We start from the raw sequence: 18,137 nt of genomic DNA, 5'->3' as shown, positions 1-18,137 counted from the left end.
CCCAAAACCCCCAAATTTCTCCCAAAACCCCCAAATTTCTCCCCAAAAACCAAAAAAAACCCCAAATTTATCCCAGAAACCCCCAAATTTCTCCCCAATGTCACCCTAAATGTCACCCTAATGTCACCCCAAATGCCCCCCCAGTGTCATCATCAATGTCACCCCAGTGCCACCCTAAATGTCACCCTAAATGTCACCCCAGTGCCACCCCAATGTCACCTCAATGTCACCCTCATCCGCCCAATGTCACCCCAGTGCCACCCCAATGTCACCTTAAATTTCACCCCAATGCCACTGCAATGTCACCCCAATGCCACCCTAAATGTCACCCCAATGCCACTCTTATTGTCACCCCAGTGCCACCCCAGTGTCATCATCAATGTCACCCCAATTCCACTCCCAATGTCACCCCAGTGCCACCCCAGTGCCACCCTCAATGTCAACCCAATGTCACCCCAAATGCCACCCCAGTGCCACCCCAGTGCCACCCTCAATGTCACCCCAATGCCACTGCAATGTCACCCCAAGGCCACTCCTAATGCCACCTCAGTGTCACCTTCACCCTCCCTTCAATGCCACCCCAGTGTCACCCCAATGTCATCCTCAATGTCACCTTCAGTGTCACCCCAGTGTTCCACTTACCCTCCTTTCAGTCACCCCAATGTCACCCTCAATGCCACCCCAAATGTCACTCCAGTATCACCCTGAATGTCACCCCAGTGCCACCCCAATGTCACCCCAATGTCACCCCAGTGCCACCCCAGTGTCACCCCAATGTCGCCCTAAATGTCACCCCAATGCCATTGCAATGTCACCCCGGTGCCACCCCGGTGCCACCCCAATGCCACTCCCAATGTCACCCCAAGGCCACTCCTAATGCCACCTCAGTGTCACCCTCACCCTCCCTTCAATGCCACCCCAATGTCACCCTCAATGTCACCCAAATGCCACCCCAGTGTCGCCCCAATGTCATCATCAATGTCACCTTCAGTGTCACCCCAGTGTCCCCCTTACCCTCCATTCAATGTCACTCCCATGCCACCCTAAATGCCACCACAATGTCACCCTCAGTGTCACCCCAGTGCCACCCTCAATGCCACCCCAATGTCACCCCAATGTCACCCCACTGTCACCGCAGTGTCACCCCAACACCACCTCTGTCCCCACAGGACCCTCCAGGCCCCGCCGGCCCTGACGTCACCAAAGTGCCACCCAGAGCTCGATGTCCCCAGCAGGGCAAGGGCCAGGCCAGGGGACAGGGACAGGGCCAGGCCAGGGGACAGGGACAGGCCAGGGCACAGGGACAGGGACAGGGACAGGGACAGGGACAGTGCCAGCCGCCCCGGAAACGGAAATGTGTCAATGGATTCATCATGTTCTGCCGAGTGAACCGCCGGGAGTACATGAGGTGACACTGGGGACAGCGATGGGGACATTGGGGACGTTGGGGACATTGGGGATATTGGGGACATTGGGGATAATGGGGACATTGGGGACATTGGGGACAATGGGGACACTGGGGGTGTTGGGGGTGTTGGGCATGTTGGGGACATTGGGGACATTGGGGATATTGATGGGGATATTTGGGACATTGGGGACATTGGGGTTAATGGGGATGTTGGGGATGTTGGGGACATTGGGGACATTGGGGATATTTGGGGACATTGGGGACATTGATGGGCACACTGGGGACGTTGGGAACATTGGGGGTATTGGGGACATTGGGGTTAATGGGGACGTTGGGGACATTTGGGGATGTTGGGGATATTTGGGACAGTGGGGACGTTGATGGGGACATTGGGGACATTGGGGATTTGGGGACATTGGGGACATCAGGGACACTGGGGACATTGGGGACATTGGGGACATTTCAGTGCCACTTCGATGACACTTTGCTGCCACCTTGGTGACACCTTAGTGACACCTTGATGCCACTTTGGTGACACTTTGGTGACATTTCAGTGTCATTTCAGTGTCATTTCAGTGCCACTTTGGCGCCACCTTGATGACACCTTGGTGACATTTTGGCTCCACCCTGGTGACACCTTGCTGCCACCTTGGTGATACTTTGATGCCACTTTGGTGCCGTTTGGTGGCACTTTGGTGCCATTTGGCTCCATTTGTTGGCACCTTGACGCCACCTTGGTTCCACCTTGGTGACATTTCGTGACACCTTGCTGCCACCTTGATGCCACTTTGGCGGCACTTTGGTGACATTTGTTGGCACCTTGGTGACACCTTGGTGCCATTTGGTGCCATTTGGGGGCACTTTGATGCCACCTTGGTGCCATTTGGTGCCATTTGGGGGCACTTTGATGCCACCTTGGTGACATTTGGTGACATTTGTCGCCACCTTGGTGACATTTAGTGACATTTGGTGCCATTTGTCGCCACCTTGGTGACACTTTGGTGACACTTTGGTGCCATTTGATGCCATTTGTCACCACCTTGGTGACATTTGATGCCATTTGTCGCCACCTTGGTGACACTTTGGTGCCATTTGGTGCCATTTGATGCCATTTGTCACCACCTTGGTGACATTTGATGCCATTTGATGCCACTTTGGTGACATTTGGTGCCACCTTGGTGACATTTGGTGACATCTGGTGACATTTGGTGACATCTGGTGGCATTTGATGACAGCACCAGCCCAGGGCTCACCTCCACGGCGGCCACTCGGGACCTGGCGCGGCTCTGGCGCAGCTTGGACCCTGCGGAGCGCCGCCCATACTGGTTTGTACTGGTTTGGACTGGTTTATACTGGTTTGGACTGGGTTGGACTGGGTTTGAGTGGTTTATACTGGTTTGGACTGGTTTGTACGGGTTTGGAATGGTTTGGATTGGTTTGGAATGGTTTGGACTGGGTTTGGACTGGTTTATACTGGTTAGGACTGGGTTGGACTAGTTTGGAGTGGGTTGGACTGGTTTGGACTGGTTTGGAGTGGTTAATACTGGTTTGGACTGGTTTGGACTAATTTGGAATGGTTTATACGGGTTTGGAATGGTTTGGACTGGGTTGGACTGGTTTATACTTGTTTGGACTGGTTATACTGGGTTGGACTGGGTTGTACTGGTTTATACTGGGTTGGACTGGTTTGGACTGGTTTATACTGGTTTGGACTGGTTATACTGGTTTGGACTGGATTGGACTGGTTTAGAATGGTTTGGACTGGTTTGGAATGGTTTATACTGGTTTGGAATGGGTTGGAATGGTTTATACTGGGTTGGACTGGTTTGGACTGGTTTGGACTGGGTTGGACTGGGTTGGACTGGGTTGGACTGGATTATACTGGTTTGGACTGGTTTATACTGGTTTGGAGTGGTTTGGACTGGGTTGGACTGGGTTGGACTGGTTTGGACTGGTTTGGACTGGTTTGGACTGGGTTGGACTGGTTTGGAATGGTTTGGAGTGGTTTATACTGGTTTGGACTGGTTCAGACTGGGTTGGACTGGGTTGTACTGGTTTGGACTGGGTCGGAATGGTTCAGACTGGTTTGGACTGGTTTCTACTGGTTTATACTGGGTTGGACTGGTTTGGAATGGTTTATACCAAATTATACTGATTTATTCTAATTTATACTGGTTTATACTGGTTTATACTAATTTATACTGGTTCAAACTCATCCATACTGGTCCCCAAAGTGTCCCCAACTGTCCCCTGGTTCATAGTGATTTGTATTGATTTCTATTGGTTTCTATTGATTTCTATTGGTTTCTATTGATTTGTATTGATTTCTATTGGTTTCTATTGATTTCTATTGGTTTCTATTGATTTGTATTGATTTCTATTGGTTTCTATTGATTTCTATTGGTTTCTATTGATTTGTATTGATTTCTATTGGTTTCTATTGATTTCTATTGGTTTCTATTGATTTGTATTGATTTCTATTGGTTTCTATTGATTTGTATTGATTTCTATTGGTTTCTATTGATTTGTATTGATTTCTATTGGTTTCTGTTGATTTCTATTGGTTTCTATTGATTTCTATTAGTTTCTATTGATTTCTATTGGTTTCTATTGATTTGTATTGATTTCTATTGGTTTCTATTGATTTCTATTGGTTTCTATTGGTTTGTATTGATTTCTATTGGTTTCTATTGATTTCTATTGGTTTCTATTGGTTTGTATTGATTTCTATTGGTTTCTATTGATTTCTATTGGTTTCTATTGGTTTGTATTGATTTCTATTGATTTCTATTGGTTTCTATTGATTTGTATTGATTTCTATTGGTTTCTATTGATTTCTATTGGTTTCTATTGATTTGTATTGATTTCTATTGGTTTCTATTGATTTCTATTGGTTTCTATTGATTTGTATTGATTTCTATTGGTTTCTATTGATTTCTATTGGTTTCTATTGATTTGTATTGATTTCTATTGGTTTCTATTGATTTCTATTGGTTTCTATTGATTTGTATTGATTTCTATTGGTTTCTATTGATTTGTATTGATTTCTATTGGTTTCTATTGATTTGTATTGATTTCTATTGGTTTCTGTTGATTTCTATTGGTTTCTATTGATTTCTATTGGTTTTTACCGGTTTATACAAATTTAAACTAATTTAAACTAATTTATACTAATTTAAACTGGTCCATACTGGTCCATACTGGTCCAAACTGGTTCCTAAAGTGTCCCCAAACTGTTCCCAACTCTCCCCTGGTTCAAACCGATTTATATTGATTTATATTGATCTATATTGATTTATATTGGTTTATAGTGATTTATATTGATTTATATTGATTTATATTGGTTTCTATTGGTTTCTATTGGTTTTTACCAGTTTATACTAATTTATACTGATTTGTACTAATTGAAACTGGTTTATACTGGTCTATACTGGTCCAAACTGGTCCCCAAAGTGTCCCCAACTGTCCCCTGGTTCATACCGATTTATATTGATTTATATTGATTTATAATGATTTATATTGATTTATATTGGTTTTTACCAATTTGTACTAATTTTTACTGATTTGTACTAATTTATATTGATTTATACTGGTCCATACTGGTCCATACTGGTCCATACTGGTCCATACTGGTCCCCAAAGTGTCCCCAAAGTGTCCCCTGGTTCATACCGATTTATATTGATTTATATTGATTTCTAGTGGTTTCTATTGATTTCTATTGGTTTTTACCAGTTTATACTAATTTATACTGATTTGTACTAATTTATATTAATTGAAACTGGTCCATACTGGTCTATACTGGTCCAAACTGGTCCCCAAAGTGTCCCCAACTGTCCCCTGGTTCATACCGATTTCTATTGATTTCTAGTGGTTTCTATTGATTTCTATTGGTTTTTACCAATTTGTACTAATTTTTACTGATTTGTACTAATTTAAACTGATTTATACTGGTCCATACTGGTCCATACTGGTCCAAACTGGTCCATACTGGTCTAAACTGGTCCCCAAAGTGTCCCCAACTGTCCCCTGGTTCATACCGATTTCTATTGATTTCTATTGGTTTCTATTGATTTCTATTGGTTTTTACCGGTTTATACTAATTTAAACTAATTAATACTAATTTAAACTGGTCCATACTGGTCCAAACTGGTCCCCAAAGTGTCCCCAAAGTGTCCCCAACTGTCCCCTGGTTCATACCGATTTATACTGATTTATATTGATTTATATTGATTTATATGGATTTATATTGATTTATATTGATTCTATTGGTTTATAGCAACTTAAACTAATTTATACTAATTTATATTAATTTATACTGGTTCATAAAGTGTCCCCAAAGTGTCCCCAAAATGTCCCCAACTGTCCCCTGGTTCATAGTGATTTCTATTGATTTCTATTGGTTTCTATTGATTTCTATTGGTTTCTATTGGTTTTTACCGGTTTATACTAATTTAAACTAATTTATACTAATTGGAACTGGTCCATACTGGTCCATACTGGTCCCCAAAGTGTCCCAAACTGTCCCCTGGTTCATACCGATTTGTGTTGATTTATATTGATTTATATTGATTTATATTGATTTATATTGGTTTATATTGGTTTCTATTGATTTCTATTGATTTCTATTGGTTTATATTGGTTTCTATTGATTTCTATTGATTTCTATTGGTTTCTATTGATTTCTATTGATTTCTATTGGTTTCTATCGGTTTATACTAATTTATACTGATTTGTACTAATTTATATTGATTTATACTGGTCCAAACTGGTCCATACTGGTTCATACTGGTTCATACTGGTCCCCAAAGTGTCCCCAAAGTGTCCCCAACTGTTCCCTGGTTCATACCGATTTCTATTGATTTACATTGATTTCTATTGGTTTATATTGGTTTTTACCGGTTTATGCTAATTTAAACTAATTTATACTAATTTAAACTGGTCCAAACTGGTCCATACTGGTCCAAACTGGTTCCTAAAGTGTCCCCAACTGTCCCCTGGTTCCTACCAATTTCTATTGATTTCTATTGGTTTCTATTGGTTTTTACCAATTTATACTAATTTAAACTAATTTATACTAATTTGTACTAATTTATACTAATTGGAACTGGTCCAAACTGGTCCATACTGGTCCGAACTGGTCCGAACTGGTCCGAACTGGTCCGAACTGGTCCCCAACTGTCCCCACCTGTCCCCAGCCGCCGCGCGCGGCGCTTCAGCCGCCAGCACGACCGGATGGTTCGGCCGGCGCGGGGAGGCGACAGCAGCGGCGACAGCGGCGACAGCGACGGCGACAAAGCCACCCCCCTGCGGCTGCTGCTGGCTGCGCACGCGCGGCTCGGGGACACCGAGTGACACCGCGGGGACAGCTTGGGGACAGTTTGGGGAGAGTTTGGGGCAGTTTTGGGGCAGTTTGGAGATAATTTGGGAGAGTTTTAGGCTGTTTTGGGACAGTTTGGGGACAATTTGGGACAGTTTGGGACAGTTTGGGACAGTTTGGGGACAGTTTTGGGGCAATTTGGGATAATTTCGGAGAGTTTTGGGGGAGTTTGTGGCAGTTTGGGGACAATTTGGGACAGTTTGGGACAGTTTGGGGACAGTTTGGGGACAGTTTGGGACAGTTTTGGGGCTGTTTGGGACAGTTTTGGGACAGTTTAGGACAGTTTGGGGACAATTTGGGACAGTTTGGGACAGTTGAGAGAGTTTTGTGACAGTTTGGGACAGCGAGTGACACTTTGGGGACAGTTTGGGGACAATTTGGGGAGAGTTTGGGGCAATTTGGGATAATTTCGGAGAGTTTGGGGACAGTTTGGGGACAATTTGGGACAGTTTGGGACAGTTGAGAGAGTTTTGGGACAGTTTGTGACAGTTTGGGGACAGTTTGGGGACAGTTTGGGACAGTTTGGGGACAGTTTGGGGCAATTTGGGATAATTTCGGAGAGTTTTGGGGGAGTTTGGGGACAGTTTGGGGACAATTTGGGACAGTTTGGGACAGTTGAGAGAGTTTTGGGACAGTTCGTGACAATTTGGGGACAGTTTGGGGACAGTTTGGGACAATTTTGGGGCAGTTTTTGGCAGTTTTGGGGCAGTTTGGAGATAATTTCGATGAGTTTTAGGCTATTTTGGGACAGTTTGGGGACAGTTTGGGGACAGTTTAGGACAGTTTTGGGGCAGTTTGGGACAGTTGAGAGAGTCTGGTGACAGTTCGTGACAGATGGGGACAATTTGGGGACAGTTTTGGGGCAATTTGGGGTAATTTCGGAGAGTTTTGGGGGAGTTTGTGGCAGTTTGGGGACAGTTTGGGACAGTTTGGGGACAGTTTGGGACAGTTTTGGGGCTGTTTGGGGCAGTTTGGGACTGTTTTGGGACAGTTTAGGACAGTTTGGGGGCAATTTGGGATAATTTCGGAGAGTTTTGGGGGAGTTTGGGGACAGTTTGGGGACAATTTGGGACAGTTTGGGACAGTTTGGGACAGTTGAGAGAGTTTGGGGACAGTTTGTGACAATTTGGGGACAGTTTGGGACAATTTTGGGGCAGTTTTGGGCAGTTTTGGGGCAGTTTGGAGATAATTTCGATGAGTTTTAGGCTGTTTTGGGACAGTTTGGGGACAGTTTAGGACAGTTTGGGACAGTTTGGGGACAATTTGGGACAGTTTGGGACAGTTGAGAGAGTTTTGGGACAGTTTGTGACAATTTGGGGACAGTTTGGGGACAGTTTGGGACAATTTTGGGGCAGTTTTTGGCAGTTTTGGGGCAGTTTGGAGATAATTTCGATGAGTTTTAGGCTATTTTGGGAGAGTTTGGGGACAATTTAGGACAGTTTGGGACAATTTGGGGACACTTTTGGGGCAATTTGGGATAATTTCGGAGAGTTTCGGGGGAGTTTGTGGCAGTTTGGGGACAATTTGGGGACACTTTGGAGCAATTTTGGAATTTTGGGGCTGTTTGGGGACAATTGGGGACAATTTTGGGATGATTTCGGAGAGTTTTGGGCTAATTTTGAGGAGTTTTGGGCTGTTTTGGGGACAATTTTAAAGTTTGGGGACAGTTTGGGACAGCGAGTGACACTTTGGGGACAGCTGGGGACATTTCTGGGGCAGTTTTGAGCTGTTTTGGGGCAATTTTGGTGGAGAGTTTGGGTCAATTTTGAAGAGTTTTGGGACAATTTTGGGACAATTTTGGGATAATTTGGGATAATTTGGGACACTTTGGGGACAATTTGGGGACAATAAAGGAATTTTTGGGGACAAAAGGAAGAATTTTGGGGACAATAAAGGAATTTGGGGACAATAAAGGAATTTTGGGGACAAAAGAGAGAAATTTGGAGACAAAAGGGAAGAATTTGGGGACACAAAGTATCTTTTTTTTGGCCAAAATTTGGGGACAAAAAGAAGAATTTTGGGGACAATAAAGGAAATTTGGGGACAATAAAAGAATTTGGGGACAAAAGAGAGAAATTTGGAGACAAAAGGGAGGAATTTGGGGACAATAAAGCAATTTGGGGACAATAAAGGAATTTTTGGGGACAAAAAGAAGAATTTTAGGGACAGTAAAGGAATTTGGGGACAATAAAAGAATTTGGGGAGAAAAAAGGAATTTTTGGGGACAAAAGAGAGAAATTTGGGGACAAAAGGGAGGAATTTTGGGACAATAAAGGAATTTTGGGGATAATAAAGGAATTTTTGGGGACAAAAGAGAAATTTGGGGACAATAAAGGGAATTTGGGGACAAAAAGAAGGAATTTGGGGACAAAAGGGAGGAATTTGGGGACAATAAAGGAATTTTGGGGACAATAAAGGAAATTTGGGGACAATAAAGGGAATTTTGGGGACAATAAAGAAGAATTTCGCGACACAAAATCTCATTTTTTTGCCAAAATCCTTTATTTCCGCCCCTCCCCCCCCAACCCCAAAAAACCCAAAAACCACCAAATAAATATCCAAGAAAATTCCATTAAAAAGGGGAATTTGGGGGAAAATTTGGGGAATTTTTGGGGGAAATTTGGGAATTTTTGGGGGAGAAGGTTGGTTATCACACAGTGATAATTTTGGGGTTTTTTTAGGGGATTTTAGGGGATTTTGGGGAGTTTTCAGCTGTACAAATTTACAAATGGGGGAAATGCTAAAAACTGGGGAAATTATCCCAAAAAATGGGGGAAAATCCCAAAAATTTGGTGAAAAATCCCAAAAATTGGGGGGAAAATATCCGAAAATTTTGGGGAAAATATCCAAAAATTTTGGGGGAAAATCCTTAAAATTTGAGATTTTTCTGAGGCGAAATAATCCCAAAATTTGGGGAAAAAATCCCAAAAATTGGGAGGGAAAATATCCAAAAGTTTTGGGGAAAAATCCTTAAAATTTGAGATTTTTCTGAGGGGAAAGAATCCTAAAATTTGGGGAAAAAATCCCAAAAATTGGAGGGAAAAATATCCCAAAAAATGGGGGAAAATCCCAAAAATTTGGGGGAAAAAAATCCTTAAAATTTGAGATTTTTCTGAGGGGAAATAATCCCAAAAATTGGGGGAAAAATCCCAAAAATTGGGGGGAAAAATATCCCAAAAAATGGGGGAAAATCCCAAAAATTTGGGGGAAAATATCCAAAAATTTTGGGGAAAAAATCCTTAAAATTTGAGATTTTTCTGAGGGGAAATAATCCTAAAATTTGGGGAAATAATCCCAAAAATTGGGGAAAAAATCCTAAAAATTGGGTGAAAAATCCCAAAAATTTTGGGGGAAAAATATCCCAAAAAATGGGGGAAAATCCCGAAAATTTGGGTGAAAAAATCCCAAAAATTTTGGGGAAAAAATCCTTAAAATTTGAGATTTTTCTGAGGGGAAAGAATCCTAAAATTTGGGGAAAAAAATCCTAAAAATTGGGTGAAAAATCCCAAAAATTTTGGGGGAAAATATCCAAAAATTTGGGGGGAAGAGGAAAGAATTCCTAAAATTTGGGATTTTAGGGAGAAAAAAAAATCCCAATAATTGGGGGAAGAAAATCCCAAAATTTGGGGGGAAAAAATCATAAAAATTGGGATTTTTGATCTGAGGGGGAAAAAAAATCCTAAAAAAATGAGGGAAAAAAATCCTGAAAATTGGGGAAAATCCCAAATTTTTTGGGGAAAAAATACCAAAATCTGGGGGGAAAAAACCTTAAAATTTGGGTAAAAAAAATCCCAAAATTTGTGGGGAAAATCGTAAAATTTGGGGAAAAATCCTAAAATTTTGGGGGAAAAAATCCTAACATTTGGGGTAAAAAAAATCCCAAAATTTCGGGGGGAAAATCCTAAAATTAGGATTTTTCACCAAGGGAGAAAAAAAAATCTCCAAATTTAGGGGAAAAAATCCCAAAATTTTAGGGGAAAAAAATCCCAAAAATTTGGGGGAAAATATCCAAAAATTTTGGGGAAAAAATGCCAAAAATTGGGGGGAAACTTAAAATTTGGGGGAAAATGCCAAAAATTGGGGGAAAAATCCTAAATTTTTTGGGGAAAAATCCTAAAATTTGGGGAAAAAAATGCCAAAATTTGGGGGAAAATCCCAAAAAGTGGTGGGAAAATCCCAAAATTTGGGGGGAAAAATCCCAAAATGTGGGGGGAAAATCCCAAAAATTGTGGAAAAAAATCCCAAAATTTGGGGAAAAATCCTAAAATTTTGGGGGGAAAAATCCCAAAATTGTGGAAAAAATCCCAAAAATTGGGGGGAAAATCCTAAAATTTTTTGGGGAAAAAAATCCCAAAATTTGTGGGGAAAATCCTAAAATTTTTTGGGGAAAAAAATCCCAAAATTTGTGGGGAAAATCCTAAAACTTGGGGGAAAAATCCCAAAATTTGGGGAAAAAATCCCAAAATTTGGTGGAAAAATCCTAAAATTTTGGGGTAAAAAAATCGCAAAATTTGGGGGGAAAAATCCCCAAATTTGTCCCTAATTTGTCTGGAATTGTCCCAAATTTCTGCGGACGGAGGTGACAAAAGTGACAAAAGCCACCAGGTGTCCCCAGGTGTGTCCCCAGGTGTGGCACACCTGGCTGGGAGGTGACAAAAGCCACCAGGTGTCCCCAGGTGTGTCCCCAGGTGTCACCTCAGGTGTGGCACACCTGGCTGGGAGGTGACAAAAGCCACCAGGTGTCACCAACGCTTCCGGAAGTCACAAATGTCACCTCAGTGCCACCTCTGTGCCATTCCTTGGTGTCACCAAATGTCACCCAAGTGCCACCAGGTGTCCTCAGGTGCGTCCCCCAGGTGTCACCAGGTGCCACCAACACCCCCGGAAGTCACAAATGCCACCTCTGTCCCATTCCTTGATGTCACCAGGTGTGTCCAGGTGCCACCAGGTGTGTCCCAAGTGCCACCAGGTGTCCCCAGGTGTCCCCACCACGCACAGGACAACTGCCACCACCCCAAGGCCACCTCTTGTCCCATTTCTCGGTGCCACCAGGTGCCACCAGGTGTCCCTAGGTGTCCCCCAGGTGTCACCAGGTGTCCCCCAGGTGTCACTAGGTGTGTCAAAGGTGTCCTCAGGTGCGTCCCAAATGTCCCCCAGGTGTCACCAGGTGCCACCAACACTCCCGGAAGTCACAAATGCCACCTCTGTCCCATTCCTTGGTGTCCCAGGTGCCACCCGGTGTCACCAGGTGTGTCCCAGGTGTGTCCAAATGTCCCCCAAGTGCCACCAGGTGTGTCCAAATGTCCCCCAGGTGTGTCCAGGTGTCACCTTGAGGCCACCAAGACCCCAGAAGTCACCGATGTCACCCTGCTGTCACTTCCTGTCCCATTCTGCGGAGTCCAGGTGTGTCCAGGTGTGTCCCCAGGTGCCACCAGGTGCCACATCACCTCCCCAGAAGTCACCAATGCCACCCTGGTGCCACCTCTGTCCCAATCCTCAGCAGTCAGCGATGTCCCCAGGTGCCACCAGGTGTGACCAAATGTCCCCCAGGTGTGTCCAGGTGTGTCCCAGGTGCCACCAGGTGTCCCCAGAAGTCACCAATGTCACCCTGGTGCCACTTCTGTCCCAATCCTCGGTGTCCCAGATGCCACCAGGTGTATCCAGGTGTGTCCCAGGTGTATCCAGGTGCCACCAGGTGTGTCCCAGGTGTATCCAGGTGCCACCAGGTGTGTCCCAAGTGCCACATCAAGGCCACCCACTCCCCAAAAGTCATCGATGTCACCCTGATGCCACCTCTGTCCCAATCCTCGGTGTCCCAGATGCCACCAGGTGTGTCCCAGGTGTGTCCAGGTGCCACCAGGTGTGTCCAGATGCCACCAAGTGTGTCCCCAGGTGTGTCCAGATGCCACCAGGTCTGTCCCAGGTGTCCCCAGGTGCCACCAGGTGTGTCCCAGCTGTCCCCAGATGCCACCAGGTGTGTCCCCAGGTGTGTCCCAGCTGTCCCCAGGTGCCACCAGGTGTGTCCAGATGCCACCAGGTGTGTCCCAGGTGTGTCCAGGTGCCACCAGGTGTGTCCAGATGCCACCAGCTGTCCCCAGGTGCCACCAGGTGTGTCCCCAGGTGTGTCCCAGGTGTGTCCAGGTGCCACCAGGTGTCCCCAGATGCCACCAGGGGTGTCCCAGGTGTGTCCAGGTGCCACCAGGTGTCCCCAGATGCCACCAGGGGTGTCCCAGGTGTGTCCCAGGTGTGTCCAGGTGCCACCAGCTGTCCCCAGGTGCCACCAGGTGTGTCCAGGTGCCACCAGGTGTGTCCAGATGTCCCCAGCTGTCCCCAGGTGCCACCAGGTGTGTCCAGGTGCCACCAGGTGTGTCCAGATGCCACCAGCTGTCCCCAGGTGCCACCAGGTGTGTCCCCAGGTGTGTTCCAGGTGTCTCCAGATGCCACCAGGTGTGTCCCCAGGTGTGTCCCAGGTGTGTCCAGATGCCACCAGGTGTGTCCCAGGTGTGTCCAGGTGCCACCAGGTGTCCCCAGATGCCACCAGGTGTGTCTCAGGTGTGTCCAGATGCCACCAGCTGTCCCCCGGTGCCACCAGGTGTGTCCCCAGGTGTGTCTCCAGGTGTCCCCAGGTGCCACCAGGTGTGTCCCAGGTGTCTCCAGATGCCACCAGGTGTGTCCCCAGGTGTGTCCCAGGTGTGTCCAGATGCCATCAGGTGTGTCCCAGGTGTGTCCAGGTGCCACCAGCTGTCCCCAGGTGCCACCAGGTGTGTCCAGATGCCACCAGCTGTCTCCAGGTGCCACCAGGTGTGTCCCCAGGTGCCACCAGGTGTGTCCCAGGCGCGTCCCCAGGTGTCACACGAACACCTTGGCCAGGCTGTCGGCGCCGCCGCTGGCGCTCAGGTGCAGCTGCGGGTGGAAGGCCACGCCCAGCACGGCCTCGTCGTGTTTGCGGCGGTGGGCGGGGAGCTCCTGCAGGCAGGTGTGCTGGCACAGGTGCCACAGCCGCAGCGAGCCGTCGTGACCTGCGGGGACAATCGGAGACACAGGTGACACAGGGGACAGCGTTTGGGACGTTGGGGACACCGTTGGGGACAGTGGGAGATACTAGGGATACACCTGGGGACACCTGGAAAACATCTGGGGACATCAGGGACACACCTGGGGACATTGGGGAAACACCTGGGATAGGTGGAACACACCTGGGGACATCAGGGACACACCAGGGGACATCAGGGATACACCTGGGGACACTAGGGACACACCTGGCGACATCAGGGAAACATCTGGGGACACTAGGGATACACCTGGGGACACTAGGGACACACCTGGGGACACCTGGGATAGGTGGGGAGACACCTGGGGACACTCGGGATACACCTGAGGACACCTGGGAAACATCTGGGGACACCTGGGGACATCAGGGAAACACCTGGGGACATCAGGGATGCACCTGAGTGCAACAGGGAAACACCTGGGGACACTAGGAATACATTTAGGGACATCTGGGGACACTAAGGATACACCTGGGGACACTAGGGACACACCTGGGGACACCAGGGATACACCAGGGGACACCTGGGACAGGTGGGGAAACACCTGGGGACATCAGGGAAACACCTAGGGACACTCGGGACACACCTGGGGACACTGGGGATACATTTAGGGACACCTGGGACAGGTGGGGAAACACCTGGGGACATTGGGGACAATGGGGACGTTGCTAGGAGCTCCTGCAGGCAGGTGTGCTGGCACAGGTGCCACAGGCGGACAGAGCCGTCGTGACCTGCGGGGACAAGGACACAGGTGACGTCATTTGGGACGTTGGGGACATTGTTGGGGACAGTCGGAGATACTAGGGATACACCTGGGATAGGTGGGGAGACATCTGGGGACACTAGGGACACACCTGGGGACATCAGGGACACACCTGGGGACACTCGGGATACACTTAGGGATACCTGGGATAGGTGGGACACACCTGGGGACATCAGGAACACACCTGGGGACACTGAAAGGACATCGGGGATACACCTGGGGACACTAGGGATAGGTGCGGAAACACCTGGGGACATTGGGGTGACACAGGTGACATCCTGGTGACACCCAGTTGACAATGACAGTGACAATGACACACACAGGTGACACTCAGGTGACAATGACAATGACAATGACAATGACAATGTCACTGCCAGACATCAGCAGAGCCCCGCTGGGGTCCAAGGCCAGGCAGCTGACAGAGTCACTCAGGTGACAATGACACACACAGGTGACACACACAGGTGACAATGACACAGGTAACAATGACAATGACACAGGTGACACACAGGTGACACACACAGGTGACAATGACACACACAGGTGACACACAGGTGACACACACAGGTGACAATGACACACAGGTGACACACAGGTGACAATGACACACACAGGTGACACTCAGGTGACAATGACAATGACACACACTGGTCAGTTGGTCACTCACTGCCGGACATCAGCAGAGCCCCGCTGGGGTCCAAGGCCAGGCAGCTGACAGAGTCACTCAGGTGACAATGACACACACAGGTGACACACAGGTGACACACTCAGGTGACAATGACAATGACACAGGTGACACACACAGGTGACAATGACACACACAGGTGACACACAGGTGACACACACAGGTGACAATCAGGTGACAATGACAATGACAATGGTCAGTTGGTCACTCACTGCCGGACATCAGCAGAGCCCCGCTGGGGTCCAAGGCCAGGCAGCTGACAGAGTCACACAGGTGACAATGACACAGGTAACAATGACACACACAGGTGACACACAGGTGACACACTCAGGTGACAATGACAAACACAGTGGTCAGTTGGTCACTCACTGCCGGACATCAGCAGAGCCCCGCTGGGGTCCAAGGCCAGGCAGCTGACAGAGTCACTCAGGTGACAATGACACACACAGGTGACACACAGGTGACAATGACACAGGTAACAATAACAATGACACAGGTGACACACAGGTGACACACAGGTGACACACAGGTGACACACATCTGGCACTGGTCAGTTGGTCACTCACTGCCGGACATCAGCAGAGCCCCGCTGGGGTCCAAGGCCAGGCAGCTGACAGAGTCCAGGTGAGCAACCATGGAGTGAACCACTTTACCTGCAGAGAGGGGCGTGGTCAGGTGGGCGTGGCCAAAGAGGGCGTGGTCAGGTGGGCGTGGTCAGGTGGGCGTGGCCAAAGGGGTGTGGTCAGTAAGGGCATGGCCGCATTAATTAGTCACCTAATGAAGCTAATTGATCCCCAAAATTTATGACAATGAAGTCACTGTTGACCTAATTAGGATGGTTAACCTCAAATTGTCCTAATTAATCACGATTAGAAATGGGATTGGGTTTTGAGAGCTAATGAAGGTAATTAATGTTGTGCTAATGAGGGTGATTAGCAGTTTTTAGAATAGCTCACAATTAATGAATTCTCCTCCTAATTAACCCAATTAACCCCCAAATTACCCAAACCAACCCCTAATTAACACCCCCATCAAGTCCTTACCCACCCAATTAACCCCCAAATTACCCAAACCAACCCCTAATTAACACCACAATTAATTAATTCCCCTTCTAATTAACGCAATTAACCCCCAAATTACCCAAACCAACCCCTAATTAACACCACAATTAATGAATTCTCCTCCTAATTAACCCAATTAACCCCCAAATTACCCAAACCAACCCCTAATTAACACCCCCATCAAGTCCTTACCCACCCAATTAACCCCCAATGAAGCTAATTAACCCCTAATTAGGCTAATTAACCCTAACGAGGCTAAGGAAGCTCACCGGTGCGGTTGTCCAGGTAGCGGATGCCGCGGTCATCGCTGGCCGTGATGGTCAGTGGCTGCGAGGGGTGAGTGACCACCTGGTTCACCTGGCCAGAGCCACCTGGGGACATCATGGGGACATTGATAGGGACATTGGGGACATTGGGGAGTGACCACCTGGTTCACCTGGCCAGAGCCACCTGGGGACATTGGGGACATTGATAGGGACATTGGGGACATTGGGGAGTGACCACCTGGTTCACCTGGCCAGAGCCACCTGGGGACATTGGGGACATCATGGGGACATCATTGGGACATCATGGGGACATTGGGGACATCATGGGGACATTGGGGACATTGGGGACATCATGGGGACATTGGGGATTTGGGGACAGTGGGGACATCATGGGGACATTGGGGAGTGACCACCTGGTTCACCTGGCCCGAGCCACCTGGGGACAGTGGGGACATCACGGGGACATTGGGGACAGTGGGGACATTGGGGACATTGATAGGGACAGTGGGGACATTGGGGACATCATGGGGACATTGGGGACATTGGGGACATCATGGGGACATCATGGGGATATTGGGGACAGTGGGGAGTGACCACCTGGTTCACCTGGCCAGAGCCACCTGGGGACACTGGGGACATCATGGGGACATTGGGGATTTGGGGACATTGGGGACATCATGGGGACATTGGGGATTTGGGGACATCATGGGGACACTGGGGACATTGATAGGGACATTGGGGATTTGGGGACATCATGGGGACATTGGGGACATTGGGGAGTGACCACCTGGTTCACCTGGCCAGAGCCACCTGGGGACAGTGGGGACATTGGGGATTTGGGGACAGTGGGGACATCATGGGGACATTGGGGATTTGGGGACATTGGGGATGTTGGGAATTTTGGGGATATTTTGTGACTTTGGGGACAATTTAGGATATTTTGGGGACATTAAGGATATTGGGGATTTTGGGGAGAATTTGGGATATTTTGGGATTTTGGGGACATTAGGTGTTCAGATGACCCCAGATGACCCCCAGGTGACCCCAGGTGACCCCCAGGTGACCCCCAGGTGACCCCCAGGTGACCCCCAGGTGACCCCACGTGACCCTGCTGACCGCTGTCACTCACCTCCGTTTGGGGACACCAGGGTGGCCTTGGTGACCTCGAGGTCGTAGATGACGATGGCACCTGAGCGGAACCCGGCGGCCAGGTGAGCCGGGGGCGTGGCCAGGAATGTCACCGAGGTGGGGACACCGTGCTCTGCGGGGACAGGGGACAGGTGTGGGACAGGTGTGACAGGTGTGGAACAAGTGTGTGACACAGGTGTGTGACAGGTGTGTGTGACAGGTGTGTGTGACAGGTGACAGGTGACCCCAAAGGGACAGGTGTGTGACAGGTGTGACACAGGTGTGTGACACAGGTGACAGGTGTGTGACAGGTGTGACCCCAAAGGGACAGGTGTGACATGTGGGACACCAGGTGTGTGGCAGGTGTGTGACAGGTGTGACCCCGAAGGGACAGGTGTG

General features: G+C 47.9%; 2 protein-coding genes and 1 long non-coding RNA gene across 6 annotated transcripts in view; 2 read left to right on the top strand and 1 right to left on the bottom strand.

The window, feature by feature from the left end:
- The window catches only part of LOC146423999 (uncharacterized), a 16,302-nt gene extending 4,195 nt beyond the window's left edge, over positions 1-12,107 (top strand). Inside the window, exons 3-4 of the long non-coding RNA XR_014847188.1 lie at positions 11,922-12,034; positions 12,077-12,107. This is a non-coding gene — a long non-coding RNA (uncharacterized LOC146423999). The remainder of the gene's footprint in view (positions 1-11,921; positions 12,035-12,076) is intronic.
- MEIOSIN (meiosis initiator) lies at positions 1,301-7,750 on the top strand. The gene is made up of 4 exons (XM_085044156.1): positions 1,301-1,408; positions 2,644-2,733; positions 6,605-7,317; positions 7,475-7,750. Exons 1-3 carry the CDS (start codon positions 1,374-1,376, stop codon positions 6,759-6,761), a joined length of 282 nt encoding a protein of 93 aa, XP_084900282.1. The 5' UTR covers positions 1,301-1,373; the 3' UTR covers positions 6,762-7,317; positions 7,475-7,750.
- Positions 12,108-13,595: 1,488 nt separating the features above from the next.
- The window catches only part of STRN4 (striatin 4), a 32,636-nt gene continuing 28,094 nt past the window's right edge, over positions 13,596-18,137 (bottom strand). For 3 of the 4 annotated variants that reach the window (XM_085044153.1, XM_085044150.1, XM_085044152.1), the window contains 4 exons: positions 17,740-17,871; positions 16,614-16,715; positions 15,850-15,936; positions 13,596-13,805 (listed from right to left, as the gene is read on the bottom strand). In XM_085044153.1, coding sequence (XP_084900279.1) covers positions 13,636-13,805; positions 15,850-15,936; positions 16,614-16,715; positions 17,740-17,871 — 491 coding nt within the window. In that variant the 3' untranslated portion in view covers positions 13,596-13,635. Of the gene's footprint in view, positions 13,806-15,849; positions 15,937-16,613; positions 16,716-17,032; positions 17,047-17,739; positions 17,872-18,137 lie in introns of all 4 variants that reach the window. The other variant, XM_085044151.1, reaches the window with a different exon arrangement.

This window comes from Lichenostomus cassidix, unplaced genomic scaffold (assembly GCF_008360975.1).
Source record: "Lichenostomus cassidix isolate B80296 unplaced genomic scaffold, HeHo_3.0 HiC_scaffold_35, whole genome shotgun sequence".
Lineage (NCBI taxonomy): Eukaryota > Metazoa > Chordata > Aves > Passeriformes > Meliphagidae > Lichenostomus > Lichenostomus cassidix.
The sequence above is the reverse complement of the archived record's forward strand: the minus strand, read 5'-3'. Positions and strand labels throughout refer to the sequence as shown.